General features: G+C 47.8%; 1 protein-coding gene across 1 annotated transcript in view; it reads left to right on the top strand.

Moving 5' to 3' along the window:
- Positions 1-23,544, top strand: part of NOC2L (NOC2 like nucleolar associated transcriptional repressor) — a 174,069-nt gene that overhangs the window by 48,532 nt on the left and 101,993 nt on the right. Inside the window, exon 12 of the mRNA XM_040325958.1 lies at positions 9,872-9,983. Within this exon, the coding sequence (XP_040181892.1) occupies positions 9,872-9,983 (112 nt within the window). The remainder of the gene's footprint in view (positions 1-9,871; positions 9,984-23,544) is intronic.

Genomic DNA, 23,544 nt, shown 5'->3' with positions numbered 1-23,544 from the left:
TGGATTTGCACTGATAGTGGCACTGGGAAACGGTGTGTTGGGAGGAGGGCTGGCAGTGGAGTTTTCTGGAGTTTGGCGTGTGTTGGCAGCGCTGTACCAGGGCCAGGAGAGAATGGTGGCCGGCCTGACACCCTCCCAATGGGTGGCACCCGGGGCGGACCGCCCGATCCCTGCTCCTGTTGGTAAAAAAATCGAATATCTGCGTATAACACGCAGACACGGTTTACCCTCTGTTTTCAGGGTAAACAAGTGTGTGGTGTTCCCCGATAATTACAGTATTTTTTTCTTTCAATCAGAGGGTTGAATTAAAAAAAAAAAAAAAAAAAGCCTTGATTCCCTATCCACACATTCAAGGTGAATGGGGCGCTCCTCCCTGCTGAGCAGACATTTTCCAGCAGGGCGGTTATACAGAAGTTTATCAGAAGATTGACTTCTGTATAACCTCCCATAAAAACTGCCAAGTGTTCCAATCCCTCTGCTCTGTCCAAATCTAGAAAAATAGTTTTTGGTTTATAATTTAAGCTCCTGGGAAATTATGTATTTATGCCAGCAGGTGGCAGCATTGCTCTGGTCTTAATCTCCAGTATCTCCTAGTATATGTCCAGTTATTTTTTGTGAAGAGTGAATCTTATAAAATACAAACTTTCTTGCTATTGGCACACCGTTTAAACTTTCTAAACATAATTCAATCTCCACGTTTATGTGGTTATACTACAGTCAGTTTTACTGTGGTAGATTATGGAACTATAGGTTTATGTGACTTTTATTCCAATCACTAAATATTCTTATAAATGTTCAGATCTTTTTAAATATGCAACTTTCATGAAATTATCTGGAGATCCTACAATGAAAATCTTTGTTTAGGCACTTCCTATTGTAAAGTTATCAACCGTCTCCTAATTATGCTTCTGCATGGTCACCCATTTCTCATGTGCTTCTGATGGAGTCTACAATTGATCATGCCAATGCACCTTGAACAGACATTTGCCCACATTTGTCAGTATCGGCAAACTGGCCCGGAGCAATAGGTCTAGCTGGTGCTGGAGGAGTGCATGTAAACAGGGAGTGATTTTAAAAAGGCTGGAGGAAATCGACAGCATGGAGATGCAAGAAAAAGAATGAAAAGGTGAAAACACAATTTTGTGATTTAAGACATGTCTTTTGTTTTATACACAGTAGTTAAACATACTAAAATCATCCAGTTAGGCCCCTTTCACACTGCTGCGACTTCAAAATCGCAATTTTGCAGCGATTCGTGGACGCGATTTCAGGGAATGCCGGTGTAACTGCCATCAAAGTTGGTCCAAAGCAGTGCAGGAACTACTTTTGAATTTGGAACAACTTGAAGTCGTACTAATATGAATGGTTGTCATTGAAAAAAAATGGGAACTGACTTGTCATGCTACTTTGCAGCCCCAAATCGTGAGACAAGTTGTACAAGTGTGAAAGGGGCCTTAAGGTTTAAATTTTTAAAGTGTTACTAAACCCAGGGCCCTGCATTCACTATAGCTGGGCTCCCTCAGTACACAGAATATGGAAATGCAATTATTTTAGTAAATATAAACTCCAAAATACCCTTTCTCATCAGCAGTTAGAGCAGTCTTGTGACTTCTGTCAGTGCCTGGTTAAAGCTTGTAGGGGGAGTCTTTATAATGCACTGGTTGTCATATCAGGATGCAGGACCCCTGACGCTCTGGACAGTGCTGATTGGCCCTGTGCTGATCACATGCGCAATCCCAAGAAAAAAAAAAATACACGCGCTTATAATCAATGCTTCGATTATCAGTGCAGACCCACCAGGGATGCCAGTCAGCACCCATCAGTAATGCCTCCTCATCAGTGCCTGTCAGTGAAGGACAACATTTCTTTACAATTTTTAGCAAAAAATAAAAAGCCCAGTGGTGATCAAATACCACCAAAAGAAAGCTCTATTTTTTGGGGGGAAAAATGCTAACCGTTTCATCGTGTACAGTGTTGCATGACCGCGCAATTGTCATTCAAAATGCTGAAAATTGGCCTGGGCAGGAAGGGATTGAAAGTTTTCTGTATTGTAGTGGTAAATATAGTATTATAGTTTGTATTTGATGGGGATGAGAGTTTAGTTAAACATAAACAGTGGAAAATAGTGAAAGTCTAATTTGTTTTTGGATTAACAAAGTAAAATGGCAAAACCAACTCTGCTTCAAACTGGTGCTATCTGGTGCAGAAAGTCTATTTCTCAACTAGATTACACTCCTTTTACAGGTAAATGAGAATCAGCCTCGGACAACCCTCTTTCTGTAAGCCTAGACCAGTGGTGGCGAACCATGGCACCCCTGATGTTTTGGAACTACATTTCCCATGATGCTCCACTACACTGCAGAGTGCATGAGCATCATGGGAAATGTAGTTCCAAAACATCTGGAGTGCCAAGGTTCGCTATCACTGGCCTAGACTGTCACGAACATACTATCTGGGTGTGCGTCATCACCGTAGTCTGGCCTCACATTACTAGTGCCCTTCAGTTCAGCATTTTTTTTTGTGCCGGAGCTTAACTGACCCCTGTTGTGTTTAAAGCAGAGGTCCGCCCATCCTTGCAAAAATTAAAAGCCAGCAGCTACACATACTGCAGCTGCTGACTTTTAATAATCAGCGATGTCAGCACTGCAGCTCATTTTTCTATCAGCTGCTGGTGCCACCATTGCTACCACACGCGCACCGCTTGTGCTTTCCTACTGGCCTGGCGGCGGGGGGAAGGGAGGAGGGAGCTAAGCCGCTGACGTAATTCGCCATGGCCTGGACTCCCGGAAGTAGGTGCAACGGATCAAAAAACTCACAGTTCGGATCGTTCCTCGGATCAGGAGCCACGGATCGGATCATTTTTCGGATCGGCAAAAATAAAAAAATTCTCCCCCACTGTAATATTCACATCCCCCCACTGTAATATCCACATCTCCCCCACTGCAGTGGCATCACCCGGTGCAGAAAAAAATGGTGTCACCCCCCCTCCCACCAACTATAGTCCCCCCCCAGTAAAGAACCCCCTCGGTGCAGACACCCATATCAGTGCAGACACCCCCCTCCTCTCAGCACAGGCACTCCCCCCAGGCAGACCCCCCCCCCCCAGGTAGTACAGGCAGACCTCCCCCCAGGTAGTACAGACAGAACCCCCCCCCCCCCCCCCCCCCAGCGGTGTGTCCCATGAGTGCTGGCTTCTCCTCCTCTGTGGGTGTAAACAGAGAGGAGGGTCGCCGCCGGGTGTACCAAGATGGCCACGGCTCTGGAGTTAGGCCATAACATTAGGAAAGGCCGCGGCTTTAGCCTAGCTCTGGAGCCGCTGCAATCCGCGGATCACAGTGTGTGCCGATCCGAAGGGGGTGACCCGTTCGGATCACGGATCAACTGTGATCCGTTGCACCACTATTTGACAGGGAAGCCAAAATGCTCCCATACAGGGGATTTAAATGACGCGAGGCGTTCAAATTCCTCCGCTCGCCATGACCACGCTGTGTGGACTGAACATGCGCAACAACTTTTTTTTTCAGAAATCAATCCTCGGATCACGTGTGTGCGGTTCGGATCAATGTTTTTCGGTTCGGATCACGGATCAATGACGATCCGTTGCACCACTACTAGGGGTGCAACGGATCAAAAAACTCACGGATCGGATCGATCCTCGGATCAGGAGTCACGGATCGGATCATTTTCGGATCAGCAAAAAAAAAAAAAGGGTCCGTTTTTTCATTGGTCCAAAATATATATATATATATATATATATATATATATATATATATATATATATATATATATATATAATATTTTTTTTTGGACCAATGAAAAAACGGAACCTTTTTTTTTTGCTGATCCGAAAAAAGAGCACAATAGCAATTCACAGGGGTGGATTAAAGAGGAAGCAGGTGAGGCTGTTTGGGACTTAAAGTACAATCTTGATGTTTTTACAGCAAAAAAAAAAAAAATATATATATATATATTTTTTTTTTTTTTGCTGTAAAAACATCAAGATTGTACTTTAAGTCCCAAACAGCCTCACCTGCTTCCTCTTTAATCCACCCCTGTGAATTGCTATTGTGCTCTTTTTTCCCCCTTTCCCCCCCCCCCCTCCTCTCACACCAGTGCTTCACTGCTAACATTCCCATTCAGCTTGCTAGAGCCCAGTGCACAGCGTGACACGCCTCCCCGGGGAGGCGTGTCACGCTGGGCTCTGGCAAGCAGACTGGCCGCCGCTCCGGAGCTAGGCCGAAGCCGGGGACTTTCCTAGGCCTAGGCTCCGGAGCGCTCCGCGGATCGCGGGGTGTGCCGATCCGAACGGGGTGGCCCGTTCGGATCACGGATCGGTGACGATCCGTTACACCCCTAGTATTCGCTCCAACGACCACCCCTACTTACCCTGGGGTTCTTAAGATATGTTTTGGATCTACAATCATTAAAGGGGAACTCCACTTTCGTGGGGGAAAAAAATGTAAAAGAAAAAAATAATGTAGTGTTTACAATTGCGATACAAGTCATATTGTATTTGAATGTTATTAAAAATTACCTTTCCTTTTCAATCTGCAGCTGCTGTAATTTTCTATAAATGCAATTAAATATGGCTACATAGTTGTTCTGTACACAAAATGGGTACTGACCACTCCCCAGAAACATAATTTCATGCTTGTGTGATATCGCTCACCAGTTTCCCCAGAAGTCTGCCTAAAATACTGAGATTTCAGGCATCCCCTGCAACAAAAATTACATTTTTGGTGAGGTATTTCCAATAGGAACATGTCTCAGGCCGACGTTGTGAGCTCATGACGTGTGAAAATTAATGTTTCCTTATGGGAGCCGTCTTAACTGGTCCGACTTTGAAAATGCCTACTTCAGCTCATTGAATATCACTAAAGTTGGATCGCCGACTTTGGCATGCAACTTTGTTCTTCTAATGCTGACTCAACGCTCTCTCCTGCTCTAGTGCTGGGTGCGCGGTGTGCCACTAATGGCATGGGGCACAGTCCCTGGGTGACGTCTTCAGGGGTCCCCGACCCTAATGACATCACCACCCCATCAAGCCCCGGGCAGTGATGTCATAAGGGGCGAGGCCCCCTGGATTACGTCACCCGGTGACCCCACCCCATGCCAATATAAGTAGTGGGACACCGTGCACCCAGCTTAAGAGCGGGAGAAAGCATCAGAAGAACAGAGGGAGAAAACCGGGGCAGAAGTCGGCAAACAGAGGGATAAGAACCGGAGAGGGCTAGAAGACCTCAGCGGAGAAGAAACTGGCAGAAGACACCTAAACAAATATTAAAAGCCAGCAGCTACAAATAGGGCAGCTGCCACTTACCTGTCCAGGGTGCCCGCGATGTCGGCAGCTGAAGACGAGCAATCGCTCGCCTCTCGGCTGCCCCCTCCGCCATCCTTGGTGAGGGAACCAGGAAGTGAAGCGTTGCGGCTTCACTGCCTGGTTCCCTACTGCACATGCGTGAGTCACTCTGCGCATATTCACTGGTTCCGTTATGTTTGCCAGATTCTGTGGCTATTTATGCCCGAAAATGGGTGCAAATACCTGTATTATACAGGTGTCTGCACCCCCTCTCCCCTGAAAGGTGCCTAATGTGATACCCGGAAGGGGGGGGGGGGGTCCGAAAAGCGGAGGTTCACTTTTTGTGTGGACCTCCACTTTAATAAATTACTTTTAACCCTTTGTACTATGTTTTATTTTTGATACTTTTTTTTTTTTTTTAGGTGACTAGGTAGGGGTACCGTGTACCCGATTACCCATTCATATAGGGTGGCAGGTCTGGCATCTGGGGGCCCACTTGTTAAAGGGGGCTTTCCCGATTCCGATAAGCTTGCTGCCTGCAAACCGCGACAACCAATGGCCAGGGTTGTCTGGAAGAGGCTTTTTTCCTCAACATGGGGACAAGGTGCTTTGGGGGGGTGCAAGGCCCTCAATGTTGAGGGCATGCGGCTTGGTATGGTCCAGGAGGGGGCGCTCGCTTGTCCCCACTTCCTTTCCTGACCTGCCGGGCTTCATGCTCGGATAATTCATGGTCTGCTATGGATTTGGGGGGGGGGGACCCCCACACAGTTTATTCAGCGTGGGGCCAAAGGGCCTGGTATGTTCTTGAAGGGGAACCAATGCCATTTTTTTTTTATTTGGCGTGAAGTTCCCCCTAAAGATTCAAACCAGATGCAAAGTGCCTGCGTTTATTGGAATTAAAGTTATAACCCGTTCATTGAAGTCGGACTTCAAGTCGCAGGGCAAAGTCGGATCCACAGTCGTACGACTATCTTGTCATACCAGTGTGAATCCGCCCTAAAGGGATGCAGGCCCAGCAGCTTTTCTCATTAGTGCCCTGCAGCTGCCACAGCTGACTGATAATTATGAAACCACCCCATTAGACAAAGGCACAGACACACAGTTGGATTTCTGCATTATAACAAAAGGTAGGAATCTGTGAGAACAGTCCCACACAAATGTTTCCTTTTCAGGGCTTGTTGGCCCACTTTTATTAAAGAAAATCAAACAAAGTTCCAGAGATGAAAACAAAAGTGGTTTCCCTCGCTGGGGGTTTTTCACCATCAACATTAAATGTTAGTATGTTCAGCCTCCTGGCTCACACATGCAAAAGTGCAAATAAAAATACAGAGCTGCCTGGCTCTCTTAAGAAGAAGCACCACTGCTCAGGCTCCCACACGGAGCCCTCCTGACTCCTGTCAGCAACCTCAGACTCAGGCCTCTGGCTTTCACAGTGCAGCTTGCACTCTCTAGCTTCTCTAGCTACTCCAGTGCACACCTGCACACTGAGTTCTTCCCTTACAAGCCTGGACTCCTTGGGAAGGTGGAGCCCAAAATCATGGTCCTGACTCTATCAGGCCCACACACCTGAACAATCGGTGTGCCAGTGAGTCTCAAAACCCGGACCCAGGACTGGGGATTTCATCCCACCCGTATCTCTAAGAAATCCCCAGGCTTTAGTAAATAATGAGGAAACTGATGAGCCAGTTTCCTCCCAAACAAGCAAATACACTGGAGCCCCTCAACATGCCTGGTTGAGAATCTCACTGGTGGGGTGCCACACTACCAAAAAATAAATATATAAATATATATATATATATATATATATATATATATATATATATATATAAAATGAATTAAACCTACATACACAATTAGCGGCTCTTTTAAATGCCAAAAAATGTTAAAGTCTGATTTGTGCAAAAGAATAAGACATGAGGGCAAAGATTTTCCAACACATGATACTCAAGTGTAGCACTAAACAGAGCAGGCAAAGGAAAAAATCATTTGCATATATACTGGGAAAAAGCCAGCAATGATTCATTCAAAACGGATAAGAATGTTTCAAACTGAGACATCTCTCTCCCCCTACTACTGCTACATAGTGCTACCAGGGGATGATGCTATCAGTGGAGCATTGGTGTTCAGAATTGCAAAGATAGGTTCCAAATGATTGATACTTGAAGTCCTGTGGCATGTGCAAATGTCCTTGTGGTTATGGCCGATGTCCTGGCCAGATCAAGTGGCCTTAAATGCCTCCCACTCGACTAGCGCGTGTTACAGCCGAGTGTGGACAACAGGTCTGTGATGCTTATTCGCCACCTATGCCATCAATTCACCTTTACCCAGTGCGCTGTGGTGTCCTAGTGCCTAGCCGCAGGAGGGTAAGATGGACGCCCTCTACTGCCTGAAAGAGCCTCCATCTCCATGCCAGATAGTAACGGCCGGGCTAACGAGGACAGAGGGCTGCGGGGATAACAGGGAAGGACCCAAGAGATGATTGTAGATCCATAAGGTATCTTAAGAACCCCAAGGTAAGTAGGGGTGGCTAATACACACATATGTATTGTTGGTGTCATTAATGGAAAAATGTTTGTCTGTGATATGTTTTGTGATATTTACAACACATATATTTTCTCCTTATTAGAAGGCTTTGACCCCAAGTGGACAGCATCCACTGAGGAAGCCCAGTTTTAGGGCGAAACATGTTGGGATTCACGCAAATGCTGCTGTTAAAATAAGGACTGGACTATATGGACTATATGAGTCTACTGTATATGTTTTTATGAGGATACAATACCTTTTTAATCAATGTCTGAAAATAAAAACGTAAATTCTTTTTAAAAAGATCCCTTTTGGATTCATTTCTAAATCGCACCTAAAAAAAATCCCATAAACCTGCAACTATATTAAATTTGTTGAAAATGATGCACAGATATATATGCTTCTTACAGACCGAAGCAACTCTTTCTAAGGATTTAGGATTTGTTGGCACATACCATTTACTCTCCATTATTGGTTAATTGTCGTTGGGCAAAATTATCTCCTTTTTTTTTTTATTTTTTTTTTTTGCAATGAGAACTCGCAACTAGGCTTCCTCACTCTCCCTTTCTCGAACATAGAGGGCTGGTTCATACCACATGCATCGGGTAGCTATTACAGCGTAGTCCCACTCCATGGACTAGTCAAAATGCCTTGTCTCCCATGTGTCCGGTTCACACCACTGCATTACAGTGGTATGCAGGCACGATGCGTTTAAGGCCTCATTCACACTACGGCCGTTCGGGTCCATCTGTCACGGACCTGAACGGCCGCTCCATGCATCGCTATGGAGCGTCGGATGTCAGCGGAGACATGATCCCGATCCGATCCGCTAAAAACAGAGGTATGGGGGGCACGTCCCCATCCATCCATGCAGATCGGATTGGGTAAGATCTGATGAAAACGGACATGCTGTCCGTTTTCATCAGATCGCTCCATAGGACACAGCGGTGCCCGACAAGCCCCTCCCCGCTCAGTGAGCAGAGAGGAGCTTGTCATCCGTCGGCTCAGCGGAGATCTGCGGACAGATCTCCTGCTGAGCTGACGGGAGCAGGCGGACTCTGTAGCGAGGGAGTCCGCCTGTGTGAATGAGGCCTAACAGGAGTACTGCATGCAGTAGTTTTTATCAGCGCAATGCACCGTGCGGGTGGCATCTGAACTTTTAAGTTGTCTGTGACATCTCAGTAAAGTTTTTTTTTTTTTTAAAAAAGAGGAGAAACAGTCTGCTGAACTCTGCACATTATTACTGTGATGATCTCCGCAGGATCGCACCACACACCAGCAGCTGCTCTACAGTGCGGCTGGTGTGAACCAACCTGGAGTCTCACTCCTGCTTGTCTTGTAATGGCGTGAGCCGGTGGAAGGACATAGTAACTTTGTTGCTGCAATTTCACCCCAGATTCCTTTTTTTTTTTTTTTTTTTAAATGATGGTTATACCTCACTGGTTTGCATTTTGGTGGATGAATCACTGCATAGTTGTTCAGATGTCCAAACCAGTAAACTGAAGTATTCAAGCAGTTATGTTGCAAGTTGGTGGGCTGTGCATTTTGTCTATCCTAATGCAAAGTATCTACTGTATTCTACTGTAAGGGACTTGTGTATCCTTTTAAAGTAGATCTCTAGAGACAAACCGCAACATTCGCTGTGGAAGTGCATATATGGGAACTGTTTTGCCTGCCATAGATTTGTATTTTTGTCCACACATTCATGAGATGTACACAGCCCAAGCAATGGGACAGCCAGGCAGATTACATTGTTTTTTTACCCACTGGATGCAAACGTTACTTCAGAGGATTACTGGAGGCTGATATCAAGTCAGACTACACTAGCTGCTATTAGGAGTTTTTAATAAATGCTTAATTACACTAATTGTGATCTATCAGTCTGCTAAACTCTAAACTAGTAAATAAGGCACTTGCATTATAAACATATCCTGTCATTAATCTTTATAGTAGCTCTCTTCAGTGCTGGTGCTACCCATAATAACTAAAGTGGTACCAAAGTTTTATGGTCTAATGCAGTAATGACATTTTTCCAATTCCCTTTTGCAGACTTGTTCCAACTATACGTTATTTTCCTCTGAGGATGCATTGCATACGAGCATTGACTCTGCTTTCGGACAGTACTGGAGTTTTCATACCGGTGTTGCCTTTTATTCTGGAGGTAAATTATTTTTTTATTTTGGTTTAATGTTTTAATAGTGCATGCTAAACAGGTATATATAGTAAGAGCCAGTTCACACTGGGGCGACTCGTCAGGCGACTCAGCCGCCTGACAAGTCGCGTCCCGTTCTATTCAATAGAACCGTTCTAATAGGAGCGATGCAAGTCCCTCTGACTTAGAAAAAGGTTCTTGTACGACTTTGGGGTCGACTTGCATTGGCTTCTATACAGAAGTCATTTTTCAAGTCGCCTCTGAAGTTGTCTTCAGGTCGCCTTGCCGAGTCGCCCCCAGTGTGAACCGGGTCTAAGTGTGTGCCCTCTCTAATTTGTTTTAATCTAATAGTTTTTACCTTTTTTTTTGCTTGCCAGCATATAAGACACATATAAAAACCAAACAAACATCTCAGATCTTCAAAATTGCTGTCAGTGATGGCTCTAGTAGGGCATTGTAAAGGTATATCAAATCATAGGTAGTAAATGTAGAAGTTATGCATTTATTGCATTTCATTCTGTACAATTTATATCATCAGTTACACCTATAGTATTATACCTCCTATATATTGTCCTCTGAGATACAAACCTCAAACAATAAGCTAAATCTTGATCTGTCCGCCAAGAATTGGAAAGAAAGATTAAAGTGGAGTTCCACCCAAAAATGAAACTTGTGCTTTAAAGGGGTTGTAAAGATTTGTTTTTTTCTTAATAGGTTCCTTTTAAGCTAGTGCATTGTTGGTTCACTTACCTTTTCCTTCGATTTCCCTTCTAAATGTTTTTTTTCTTTGTCTGAATTTCTCACTTCCTGTTCCTCCTCTGTAAGCTGTTCAGAAAGCTGTTCTGGCTGACTAGCCACTGCTCGGATGATGATGGCAAGTTTACTGAGGAGAAACAGGAATTGAGAAATTCAGACAAAGAAAAAAAACATTTAGAAGGGAAATCTAAGGAAAGAGTAAGTGAACCAACAATGCACTAGCTTAAAGGAACAGTGTGTTTTTGGGACGTTACGATCCATGGTGTGCTAGCGAATATGTTCGTTTGTCTGATGGTTCCAGTGTCCAGCTGGTGATCGCTTCAGCACCCACTTTTTTTCTATCAGCCGTTTCAAAAGTCCAGGAACATGTGCGATTGGAATATTGACTAGACTTTTAAGACAGTCTGGCTGATGAAGGGACACAGGAGCGCTGGGCAGAGTAAAAGTTAGGAGTATACGGCTACAGACAATACTGATAAGTGTAATACAGGCATACAGCAGGTGGTGTATACAGGCATCCCCAAGCACATTAGCTCTGCATCAGACTGATCTGGTAATGGCAGCATATTCGCTGGCCTATAGCTCAGCAGTGGATGCGGCTTTGGCTACGAGTGCCTCGGCTTTGTGCTTGGGACTATGCCTTCCAAGGGCTCTGGGACTAAAAATCCTAAAAAGACAAGGGGTTCCCCATCGGGCTCTGAGGATCTTGGCCATGCTTCTGCAGTCCCATCCTCCCCTGATAAATCAGAAGTAGTTGCACGAGGTGAGCCATCAGGGTTGTTGGGTGCTGCGCCTGCCCTCAGCCCACCTGCTCCTGTATATGTGACGGAAGAGGTTTTTGCCTCAGCCCTGGGGGGGATTGGAACAGAGATTGGCGGTGTTGATCGCATCCTCCCTGCCAAAGAAGAAGCGCGCCAGGTCTCCCTCTCCCCGTGTAGAGTTCCTAACAGAGGAACAATTCTCCCCGGAGGATGTTGACTTGCCATCAGGAGACCAGGCAGAGGCGCGCTCTGATGTTTCTGACTCTGAAGAGTCTACTTTGGAGAAACCATTTTCAGACTCAGACTCAAAAATTGTTAGTACAATCCCTAGCAGATATGGTTCGTTCAGCATTTAAATTGCCCCTGTCGGAACCGGCAGCTAGCTCTGTTTCTTCTTTGGGGTGGGTGCTTTGGGCACTGCCCCAAAGCACTTACCCCCTATGTTGAGGGTATGTGGCTTGGTATGGTCTAGGAGGGGGGGGGGGCGCTCGCCCCTTTCCTGACCTGCCGGGATGCGTGCTTGGATAAGGGTCTGGTATGGATCCCTGGGGAACCCCCACGCCTTTTATTTTTTATTTTTTGTGGGGGTTTCCCTTAAGATCCATACCAGACTGAAGGGTCTGGTATCGTCATTGGGGGGGGGGGGGACTCGCGCAAAATATTTTTCTTTATCGTACATCACGGGACACAGAGCAGCATAGCCATTACACATGGGTTATATAGTGTACCTTCAGGTGATGGACACTGGCACTCTCCGACAGGAAGTTCCCTCCCTATATAACCCCCACCCATAGTGGGAGTACCTCAGTTTTTTCGCCAGTGTCTTAGGTGTTGGTGCACGTTGAAGAGCTCTGCCTATAGTTGTCCTTGGGACCCGGGCAAGCCTACCGGATCCGTCCAAGGTGCTTCATAGCCAAAGTGGACGGTACCCGGGCCCCAAGTCGTGGAGGGGTTCTGCCTATAATGCCTCTCCTTTTGGGAGGGCTGGACTCTGGGTTCCAGGACTGGTTTTTAACCTAGCAATCCTGATGCCAGCAGTGCTATATAGGTCCAGGTGTGTGGTGTTCCTAAATTGGACCCCGGTCCCTGAAGGTCTATGACCATACCCACGGAGATGGGGGAAGATTGGGGCCTTTGGCAGTACCCTGCGGCGTGGAGAAGGTAAGCGAGGGCCCACGGAACTTGGTTTGTCAGTGGGCCCTCCACAGGGGATTCGGGGGCAGCCTATTTTATGCCTCTGTGCATGGGCAATATATATCACCACAAAGTCTGTTTGCACTGGATGGTTTTTCTCCCCCATGTGATTTTTTCCCCTGGCTGGTCTAGAGGCTTGCTGCGCTGCCATAGAGGGAAGGGTCCTGGAAAAAGTAAGCTGGACTTACCTCCCAGAGATGGGAGTCTTCCCTGGGTGTCTGTCTCTCCCCATAGCTCCGTCAGCGTCCACGCTGTCTCCCTGAGACTTCCTGGTTCCTCCAGCAGCGTCAGACGTACGCGCGCGCGTGCGCGCGCACGTTGTAAATAACTTCGGCGACGCAGCGTAGAGGGGCGGGCTGAGCGTAGGGCGGTCCTTCTGAAGCCTATATTAGGCTCTCAGTCAGTCACGATCACTGTGGGACACGGAGCTGCAGCCTGAGCTGCGTATGGTTTGTTATACCAGGTTTTTTTGGGGAGAGTGACACCCGGTGGCCAAATTGGAGTACGCACCCTAATAAGAGCTTGGCTCTTAAGTAGTGATTCTAAAGCCGGTGTACTTGCAGCAGCCTAAGCTAGTGTAAACCCAGGCGTCTGGACCAGCAATTTAAGGGGGTAATACCTGGCTCATAGTGGTCATATGAGTGACAAGCCCTTGGGGCATTGTATTACCTATCCTCTTAGGTTTGGGAAACAAGGATTTGTAATATTACCCTAACCTATTACTATTTCTATTTTAGTAACCGACGCCTCTCTTGTTAGGGGGCGTGTATTTACTCCGACTTAATAGTCAGTAGTATTATAGCGGAGTACCTTGGGTTTGTATCATGGCTCCTAAGGGCGCAGGAGGCTCCAAAAATGCCAAGGGCCCAAAGAAACAGAAGGGTTCCCCATCGGGCTCTGAGGATCTCGGCCAATCGTCGGCTGTGCCTTCCTCCCCAGATAAACTGGAGGTTGCTGCCCTAGACGTGCCACCAGGGGTGTTGGATGCTGCGGCTGGCCCCATTCAACCAACTCCTACCTTTGTTACGGAGGAGATGTTAGCCACCACCTTGAGTGGTTTTGAGCGGAGAATGGCTGCTTTGATTTCAGCCTCATTACCTGGGAAGAAGCGGGCTAGGTCCCCATCCCCTAGGGTTGAGTCTCCAGATGAAGAGATCCTTTCCGCAGAGGAATTAGATTTCTCAACGGAGCAAGGGGAAGATCACTTGGAACAGGGTTCTGAGGAGTCCACTATAGAGGAACCGTTTTCAGCTTCCCAAGCAGAGAAGTTATGGATCCAGTCCCTAGCGGACATGGTACGGACGGAGTTTAAGTTACCCCTGCCTGAACCTCAGGCTGCCGTATCCTCTCTAGGTTCCCTAAGGGCACCTCAATCCAATGCAGTGTTTCCGGTCCATCCCTTACTGAGGGACCTAATTTTTCAGGACTGGGTCAAACCAGATAGGATTTTTCTTCCTCCTAAAAGGTTCTCAGTGCTGTATCCTTTGGAAGAAAGTTTTTCTAAAAAATGGGTTGTCCCTACAGTGGACGCAGCCATTTCATGTGTGAACAAGGCCTTAACTTGTCCAGTAGACAATATTCATATGTTCAAGGACCCTGTCGATAAGAGACTTGAAACGTTGTTAAAGGCTTCCTTTGCCACTGCAGGTGCAGTAGTTCAACCAGCTGTGGCTGCCATAGGAGTATGCCAGGCATTGAAGGAACAGACCAAACAGGTCTTAAGGGACCTTCCGGCAGAACAAGCTCAGGACCTAGCTGACTTGCCCAGAGCTTTATGTTTTGCCGTTGACGCCATTAAGGATTCCATCCAGCAAGCTTCTCGTTTATCCTTATTTCTGGTTCATATGAGGAGGCTTCTCTGGTTAAAAAAACTGGTCTGCAGAAACCCCCTGCAAGAAACTCTTAACGGGTTTTTTCCTTCCAGGGTGAAAGATTGTTTGGAGATGATCTAGACAAATATATTCAGAAGATCTCCAGTGGCAAAAGCACTCTTTTGCCTGTTAAGAAGAGGTTTCGGGGACCTGCCTTTAAACGTCCAACCTCTCCAGTCTCAGGACCGTCACCCTCTAGGCAGTATCGACGGCCTGCTGGCCGTTCGCCTGCTAACAGGTCGCAAGGGCAAGCTTCAGGCAACAAGAAGCCATGGTTTCGTAAACCAATTAAAGCTGCCCCTAAAGCGAATTTGTGAAGGAACGCCCCCACTCTCTCGGGTGGGGGGAAGACTCCGCTTCTTCTCGGAGCTTTGGAAGGCCAGAATCTCCGACCAATGGGTTCTGTCCTCAGTGGCCCAGGGGTACAAGCTGGAGTTTTGGGGGTTTCCCCCTCCCCACTTCCAGGAGTCAAGGCTCCCAAGCGATCCTCAAAAAGGAGTCTCGCTTCTAGCGGCCCTAGACCGCCTCTTAAATCAAGGGGTGATTATGGAGGTGCCAGCCCTGGAGCGCGGACAAGGATTTTATTCAAATCTATTTGTAGTCCCGAAGCCCAACGGCGATGTAAGACCAATACTGGATCTAAAAGCCCTAAACCGCTTCCTAAAGATTCGCTCTTTCCGAATGGAATCTATTCGTTCGGTAGTGGCCGCCCTACAAGGGGAAGAATTCCTCGCATCTATCGATATCAAGGATGCATACCTGCACGTCCCGATCTTTCCCGGGCATTTCAAGTTTCTCCGATTTGCTCTGGGACATCGGCATTTTCAGTTCGTGGCCTTGCCCTTCGGGCTAGCCACGGCCCCTCGGGTTTTCACAAAAATTCTGGCCCCAGTTCTGGCCAACCTAAGATCTCAGAGGCCAGTCTGAGGCAAGCAGTAGGCCTAGTGGTAACCTACCTGGAATCTCTGGGTTGGATCCTAAATCAGGACAAATCGGCCTTACAGCCCACAAGAAGATTGGAATATCTTGGGCTGATTCTAGATACTGTGCATCAGAAAATCTTTCTTCCCCAGTCCAGGGTGGATTCTATAAGGGAGCTAATTCAAGTAATTCTAAGCAGCGCAAGGCCGACCGTTCGTCTGTGTATGCGCCTATTGGGCAAGTTGGTGGCGACCTTCGAAGCGGTGCCCTACGCCCAAATCCACTCTCGAAAACTACAGAGAGCAATTCTCGCAGCCTGGGACAAAAGGGTCCAGGCCCTGGATCTTCCCATATCTCTATCCCATGCAGCACGTCAGAGTCTGTGCTGGTGGTTAGCCCCGCACAACCTTCTAAGGGGAAGATCATTCAGTCCAGTCTCATGGAGAATTGTTACCACAGACGCGAGTCTATCGGGTTGGGGTGCAGTCCTGGAAGGATTGACCCAGCAGGGGAAGTGGTCAAAAAGAGAGTCGACTCTATCCATAAATGTCCTAGAGATACGAGCAGCCCGGTTGGCTCTAGTAGCATGGACGGATGTATTACAGGACTCCCCAGTAAGGATACAGTCCGACAACGCCACTGCTGTGGCTTATATAAACCACCAGGGCGGCACCAGAAGTCTGGCAGCCCAGAGAGAGGTGGACCGAATCTTTTCTTGGGCAGAGACCCATATTCCATGCATTTCAGCAGTATTTATCCCCGGAGTGGACAATTGGCAGGCGGATTTTCTCAGCCGCCAACAAATGTCCCCGGGAGAATGGTCTCTCCATCCCGAAGTGTTTCAGGACATCTGCCAGAGATGGGGAACTCCGGAGGTGGATGTCATGGCCTCCAGGTTCAATACGAAACTAATCAAATTTGTACCCCGGACAAGGGATCCATTGGCCTGCGGGACGGACGCCCTGGTATGTCCTTGGCAACAGTTTGCGCTGATCTACGCCTTCCCTCCGTTACGGATGCTACCCCGTCTTCTTCACAGAATCCAGGTGGAGCGCAAACCAACGATTCTGGTAGCCCCGGCTTGGCCCCGGAGGCCTTGGTACTCCTTAATAATAAGGATGGCAATAGAGGAACCTTGGGTCCTCCCGTTGCGGCCGGACCTCCTCTCACAAGGGCCATTCTTCCATCCTGCCTTACCAGCCTTAAATTTGACGGCCTGGCGGCTGAATCCCTAATTCTTAAAAACAGGGGCCTTTCTGGCCAGGTTATTTCCACCCTAGTTAATGCTAGAAAGCCAGTCTCTAGACTTATATACTATAGGGTGTGGAAAGCCTACATTGCATGGTGTGAGGCTAGGAAGTGGCTTCCCCGCAAGTATGTCATCGGGAGAATCTTGGATTTCCTACAGTTAGGAGTAGAGAAGGGTCTAGCTGTTAGCACAATCAAGGGGCAGGTTTCTGCCTTATCAGTCTTTTTCCAAAGACCCTTGGCCTCTCACTCTCTAATAAAGTCGTTCGTACAAGGGGTTATTCGGATTAATCCTCCGGTGAAGGCTCCCCTGTATCCTTGGGATTTAAATTTGGTTCTATCGGCCTTACAATTCCAGCCTTTTGAACCCTTAGCTGAGATCCCGCTGGTCTTGTTAACTAGGAAATTGTTTTTTTTGGTGGCTATGTCTTCCGCCAGGAGGGTGTCGGAACTGGCAGCCTTGTCGTGTAAGGCACCATATTTAATACTACATAAGGACAGGGTCGTTCTTCGGCCACATCCGTCCTTTCTTCCGAAAGTAGTATCTAGTTTTCATCTAAATCAGGACTTGATTCTTCCGTCATTTTTTCCTAAACCTTCTTCAAAGAAGGAGAGATTGCTACATTCCTTAGATGTGGTCAGGGCTGTTAGGATTTATTTGAAGGCCACAGCCCAGGTTCGCAAGACTGACGTCTTGTTTATTCTGCCAGAAGGACCCAAAAAGGGTCAGGCAGCGTCTAAGGCCACCATTTCCAAATGGATTAGACAGTTGATTATTCAGGCCTATGGCCTAAAAGGGAAAAACCCGCCTTTGTCGGTTAAGGCTCACTCCACTAGAGCTGTGAGCGCCTCTTGGGCAGCGTATCACCAGGTCTCTATGGCTCAAGTCTGCAGGGCAGCGACCTGGTCATCTGTTCATACGTTTGCTAAATTTTATCAAATGGACGTTAGGAGGAACGCTGATTCAGCCTTCGGGCAGGCGGTTCTACAGGCCGCAGTATAAAGTCCTCTTGTCCTTTGGCACCCGCTGTTTTTTTTGCTTTACCTGGATGCTCTCCCTCCCCTCATTTAGCATTGCTTGGGGACATCCCATGTGTAATGGCTATGCTGCTCTGTGTCCCGTGATGTACGATAAAGAAAAAGGGATTTTTAATAACAGCTTACCTGTAAAATCCTTTTCTTGTAGTACATCACGGGACACAGAGCTCCCACCCCTCTTATGGGGAATCTTTGGGAGACACATTGCTTGCTACAAAACTGAGGTACTCCCACTATGGGTGGGGGTTATATAGGGAGGGAACTTCCTGTCGGAGAGTGCCAGTGTCCATCACCTGAAGGTACACTATATAACCCATGTGTAATGGCTATGCTGCTCTGTGTCCCGTGATGTACTACAAGAAAAGGATTTTACAGGTAAGCTGTTATTAAAAATCCCTTTTCTTTATCGTACATCACGGGACACAGAGCGGCATTCATTACTATATGGGTTATATGGAGTACCTTCAGGTGTAGACACTGGCAATCTCAAACAGGAAATGCCCCTCCCTATATAACCCCCTCCCATAGGAGGAGTACCTCAGTTTTTACGCCAGTGTCTTAGGTGTTAGTCATGGTTTAGCTTGCCTCCGCATCCTTGGGATTAGGTGAGCTACCGGTTCTGTCCAAAAAAGCCTCAGCGCTAAAGTGGTCAGTAACCGGACCCCAAACCCTTGGGGTATAGCCCATAATGCTTTTCTTTTTAGAGAGCTGGACCCTGGGCCCAGAACTTAGAAACCTTTGGGTACCTAAAGTTTTCTGTTGCCAGGGTGCTATATGGGCCCAGGACAGTGGATCCTTCATAGGAACCCAGGGCCTGAAGGTCTAGACATCCCCACGGAGATGGGGGAAGATTGGGCCTCTTGCTTGGCAAAGTCCTGCGGCATGGAGCAGGTAAGTGAGGGGAAAACTTGCGGAACTTGGTTCTTAGCAGGTTTTTTTCTGGGGGGTCACAGGGGACATGCCTAAAGTTATGCACTGCATCTGGCAAACTAGTCACATATCATAAAGATAGGATGGCTCTCTATGTATTATTCCCCATAAGATGTGACCTCCCTTGTAGTGTTGGAAAAGCATTGAGTGGGGCCTGTGTTATATAAAAATATATGTGTGTGTCAGAGAGCTTTGCTTACCTGCAGGCCTCCAGGCGATGCTCCATTCAGTCTTCCTCCTCAGAGCCTGCAAGCAGGCAAAACGCTGGCCTCCTCATGGTTCCAGGCTGCAGGCTGCAGTTTGCTGGAACAGAGAGGTCCCTTCCTCCCAAAATCCCCCCCCCCTCCCCCTGTCGGGAGGGGCATTTCCTGTTTGAGGTTGCTGGGGGGGAAGGGCGGGTCAGTGGCTTAAAGGAAGGGGCGGCCCTTCCTTGTTTGTTCCATCAATACTTTGGAACTGAGGAGAAAGACCAGAGCGGCAGCACGGGGCGCCGAGGACACACAGTGGCCAGAAAGGATATTGCAGTCTTCAGAGGACTGTTTTGTCAAGCCTAGAAATAGGCTGTTTCTTTTCCATCTCATAGTTTTTCTTTGCAATACTACTCAGGGGGACAGAATGTTTTTTCTTTCCTGGATTTGAAACAAAAACGAAAAAAAAAAAAAAAAAAAAAAAAAAGTCATCTAGGGGAGAGGAAGCATTTTTTTATCCCCCAAACAGGTGTTTGGACAATTAACTTTTATAGTTCCAAATACCAATAGGTAGCAGGTGTACCTCGGTATTGTACCATGGTATGCCGCTGTTTTCCCTACAGGGAGCCTTGGGGCCATCGGGATCTGGGGCTGGAGCTGACGCGGGTCAGTCCAACCCTAAGATGGTCACGGAGGAGGTATTACTCACCTCTTTAAAAGAGATGCAGAAAAGCATGGGAAAAATGATATCCGCAGCTATGCGGGGCAGTAAGCGGAATAGATCTCCGTCGCCCGAGCGCGGACCCTCAGAAGAGGAGGTCCTTTCCTCAGGGGAATTGGACGACCTCTTGGACACGGACCAAGTAGGTTCAGGGATCGAAGACCCGGATACAGAGGAGTCTGGGGCAGTCTCCCTGAGGGAGAGCTGGTGGATTCAAGGATTGTCGGACTTGGTCCATAGGACATTCAACTTGCCAGTACCAGATCTCCAGGTATCGACGGTTTCAGCTTTGGGCTCACTGAGGGCGCCTCAAAGCAATGCTGTGTTTCCGATCCATCCTCTATTAGAGGGAATTTTGTTCCAAGATTGGAACAAGCCAGATAAGATCTTCTTACCACCTAAAAGGTTCTCTGTCCTATATCCTATGGAAGAAAAATTTTCCAAAAGATGGGCTACTCCTGCAGTGGACGCAGCCATCTCATGTGTTAACAGATCGTTAACATGCCCTGTAGAAAACATACAGGTGTTCAAGGATCCAGTTGATAAGCACTTGGAAGCACTACTTAAGAACTCCTTCACTACTGCAGGGGCAGTAGTACAGCCAGCTGTGGCTGCGATTGGGGTCGCTCAAGCATTATCGGATCAATTTAAGCAGATGCTTAAACTTATTCCGGCCCAGCAGGCAGAAAAATTTTCGGATGTCCCTAAGGCCATATGTTTTACGGTAGACGCAATCAAGGATTCTATCCAGCAAGCGTCACGTTTATCGTTATCCCTTATCCATATGAGAAGACTCTTATGGTTAAAAAGCTGGGAGGCTGAGCCCCCATGCAAGAAGCTCCTGGTAGGGTTCCCCTTCCATGGAGGACGACTCTTCGGAGAAGACCTAGATAAATACATTCAGACCATTTCAAACGGCAAGAGTACTCTCTTGCCAACTAAGAAGAAGGTTCAGGGACCTGCGTTTAAACGACAGTATTCCCCTGGGCAGGGGCCCTCTAATGCCAAGCAGTATCGACGGCCTCCTGCAAAAGCAAACTTCGGCTTCAACAGCAGATCACAAGGACAGGCTGTTAGAGGCAAAAGGCAGTGGTTTCGCAAACCAGCAAGACCAGCCCCCAAGCCAACCTTATGAAGGGGCGCCCCCACCCACGAAGGTGGGGGGAAGGCTGCGACTCTTTTCAGAGATTTGGGAAGCCAGCATTCCCGACGAGTGGGTACGGTCTTCCGTGGCCACAGGCTACAAATTAGATTTCCTAAGGTTTCCCAAAATCCAATGGAGATGTCAGGCCAATTTTGGACCTAAAGATGGTAAATGCATATCTAAAGATCCGCTCATTTCGGATGGAATCCGTGCGGTCAGCAGCTGCCACACTCCAGAAGGACGACTTCATGGCGTCCATAGACATAAAGGATGCCTACCTTCATGTTCCAATTTATCAGCCACATCAAAGATATCTACGCTTCATGGTGGCTTCGCGTCACTTCCAATTCGTGGCGCTTCCCTTCGGGTTGGCTACGGCCCCCCGGGTGTTCACGAAGGTCCTAGCTCCAATCCTAGCCAAACTAAGGATCCAAGGGGTCACGATCCTAGCATACCTGGACGACCTCCTAGTCATAGATCACTCGTCTCCCGGCTTGGAGCGAGCAGTGGCCCTCACGGTCCAATACCTCGAGAGGTTCGGCTGGGTCCTAAATCGAGAAAAGTCAGCTTTCCAGCCCACAAAGCAGTTGGAATATCTCGGCATGAGATTAGACACAGAACAACAAGGAGTGTTCCTACCTCTGAGGAAGGTAAAAGCCATCAAGGAATTAATCCTACTGGTTCTAAGCAAGAAAGAACCGACTATTCGCCTATGTATGAGGTTACTAGGCAAGATGGTGGCCACATTCGAGGCGGTACCATACGCCCAGAGCCACACTCGCATCCTACAGGCAGCCATCCTGTCAGCATGGAGCAGAAGGCCACAGGCCTTGGATATCCCGTTGCCGCTCTCATCAAGAGTCCGACAAAGTCTGTGTTGGTGGTTAGACCCTCAGAATCTACTGAAGGGGAGGTCTTTCAGCCCAGTGGCTTGGAAGATAGTGACCACAGACGCCAGCCTGACGGGCTGGGGAGCAATTTTGGATGGTTGCACTCGCCAAGGTACTTGGGCAAAGCCAGAGAAGCAGTTGCCCATCAACATCTTGGAGCTCAGAGCTGCTCGACTAGCCCTCAGGGCTTGGACGTCAAAATTGCAGGGGTTCCCGGTGAGAATTCAATCAGACAATGCCACGGCCGTGGCACACATAAATCACCAAGGGGGAACCAGGAGTCAAGCCGCTCAGAGAGAGGTGAGCTTGATTCTTCTATGGGCAGAGGCTCATGTGCCCTGCATATCGGCAATATTCATTCCAGGAGTGGACAACTTTCAGGCGGACTTCTTAAGCCGCCAGACTCTATGGCCGGGGGAATGGTCTCTGCATCCACTAGTCTTTCAAGCACTCTGCCAAAGATGGGGAGTGCCGGACGTGGATATCATGGCATCGAGACTCAACAAGAAACTAGACAGGTTCATGTCCCGCTCAAGGGATCCGATGGCCTGCGGAACCGATGCGTTGGTTTGCCCTTGGCATCAGTTCAAACTTCTTTATGCGTTTCCCCCGCTCCAGTTACTACCCCCGCCTGCTGCGCAGGATCCGGGTGGAGCACATACCAGTCATCCTGGTAGCTCCAGCATGGCCCAGAAGGGCATGGTACTCACTAATCTTAAGGATGGTAGTGGGAGACCCTTGGACTCTTCCTCTACGGCCAGACCTGCTATCGCAAGGTCCGATCCTCCACCCTGCCTTACGGCATCTAAATTTGACGGCCTGGAAGCTGAATCCCTGATTCTCAGGGGTAGAGGTCTGTCTCAGAAAGTAATCTCTACCCTAATCAGAGCCAGGAAACCGGTCTCTAGGGTGATTTATTACAGGGTCTGGAAGGCCTATGTAGGCTGGTGTGAGTCCAAGCGATGGCTTTCTCGCAAATTTACCATCGATAGAGTATTAAGTTTTATCCAGCTAGGAGTGGATAAAGGATTGGCATTAAGCACAATCAAAGGACAGATTTCTGCTCTGTCAGTGTGGTTTCAGCGGCCGCTGGCCACCCACTCGCTGGTTAAGACCTTCCTTCAAGGGGTCTTACGTATTAGACCTCCAGTTAAATCCCCGCTTTGTCCGTGGGATTTAAATCTTGTTCTGTTAAGTTTACAGAAACAACCGTTTGAGCCGTTGGCTGATATTCCTTTGGTTCTACTGACAAGGAAGTTAGTATTTTTGGTTGCCATAGTTTCCGCAAGAAGAGTTTCGGAGCTGGCAGCCTTATCCTGTAAGGAACCATATCTTGTTTTTCATAAGGACAGGGTCGTTCTCCGCCCTCATCCTTCCTTCCTTCCGAAGGTCATATCCAGTTTTCATTTGAACCAGGATTTGGTATTACCATCCTTCTTCCCTAAACCTACTTCCAGAAAGGAAGGGTTGCTGCATACCTTGGATATTGTCAGGGCCATGAAGGCCTATCTTAAAGCTACAAAGAAGATCCGGAAGACAGATGTGCTGTTCATTCTACCGGATGGGCCCAAGAAGGGGCAGGCAGCTGCAAAGTCCACCATTTCTAGGTGGATTAAGCAATTAATCACTCAGGCCTACGGCTTGAAAGGGTTGCCTCCTCCAGTATCATTAAAGGCTCATTCTACTAGAGCCATGGGCGCCTCCTGGGCAGCACACCACCAGATCTCTATGGCTCAAGTTTGCAAGGCGGCAACCTGGTCTTCTGTCCACACGTTTACAAAATTCTACAAGTTGGACGTAAGAAGGAATACTGATACTGCCTTCGGGCAGGCAGTGCTGCAGGCTGCAGTTTGAGACCCTCGGATTCCGGGGGCTCCTCTTGTTCGAGTTAAATTTAAAAATTTTATT

Source organism: Rana temporaria, chromosome 10, assembly GCF_905171775.1.
Source record: "Rana temporaria chromosome 10, aRanTem1.1, whole genome shotgun sequence".
Taxonomy (NCBI): domain Eukaryota; kingdom Metazoa; phylum Chordata; class Amphibia; order Anura; family Ranidae; genus Rana; species Rana temporaria.
Note: the sequence above shows the minus strand (reverse complement) of the source record. Positions and strands in the feature narration are given on the sequence as shown.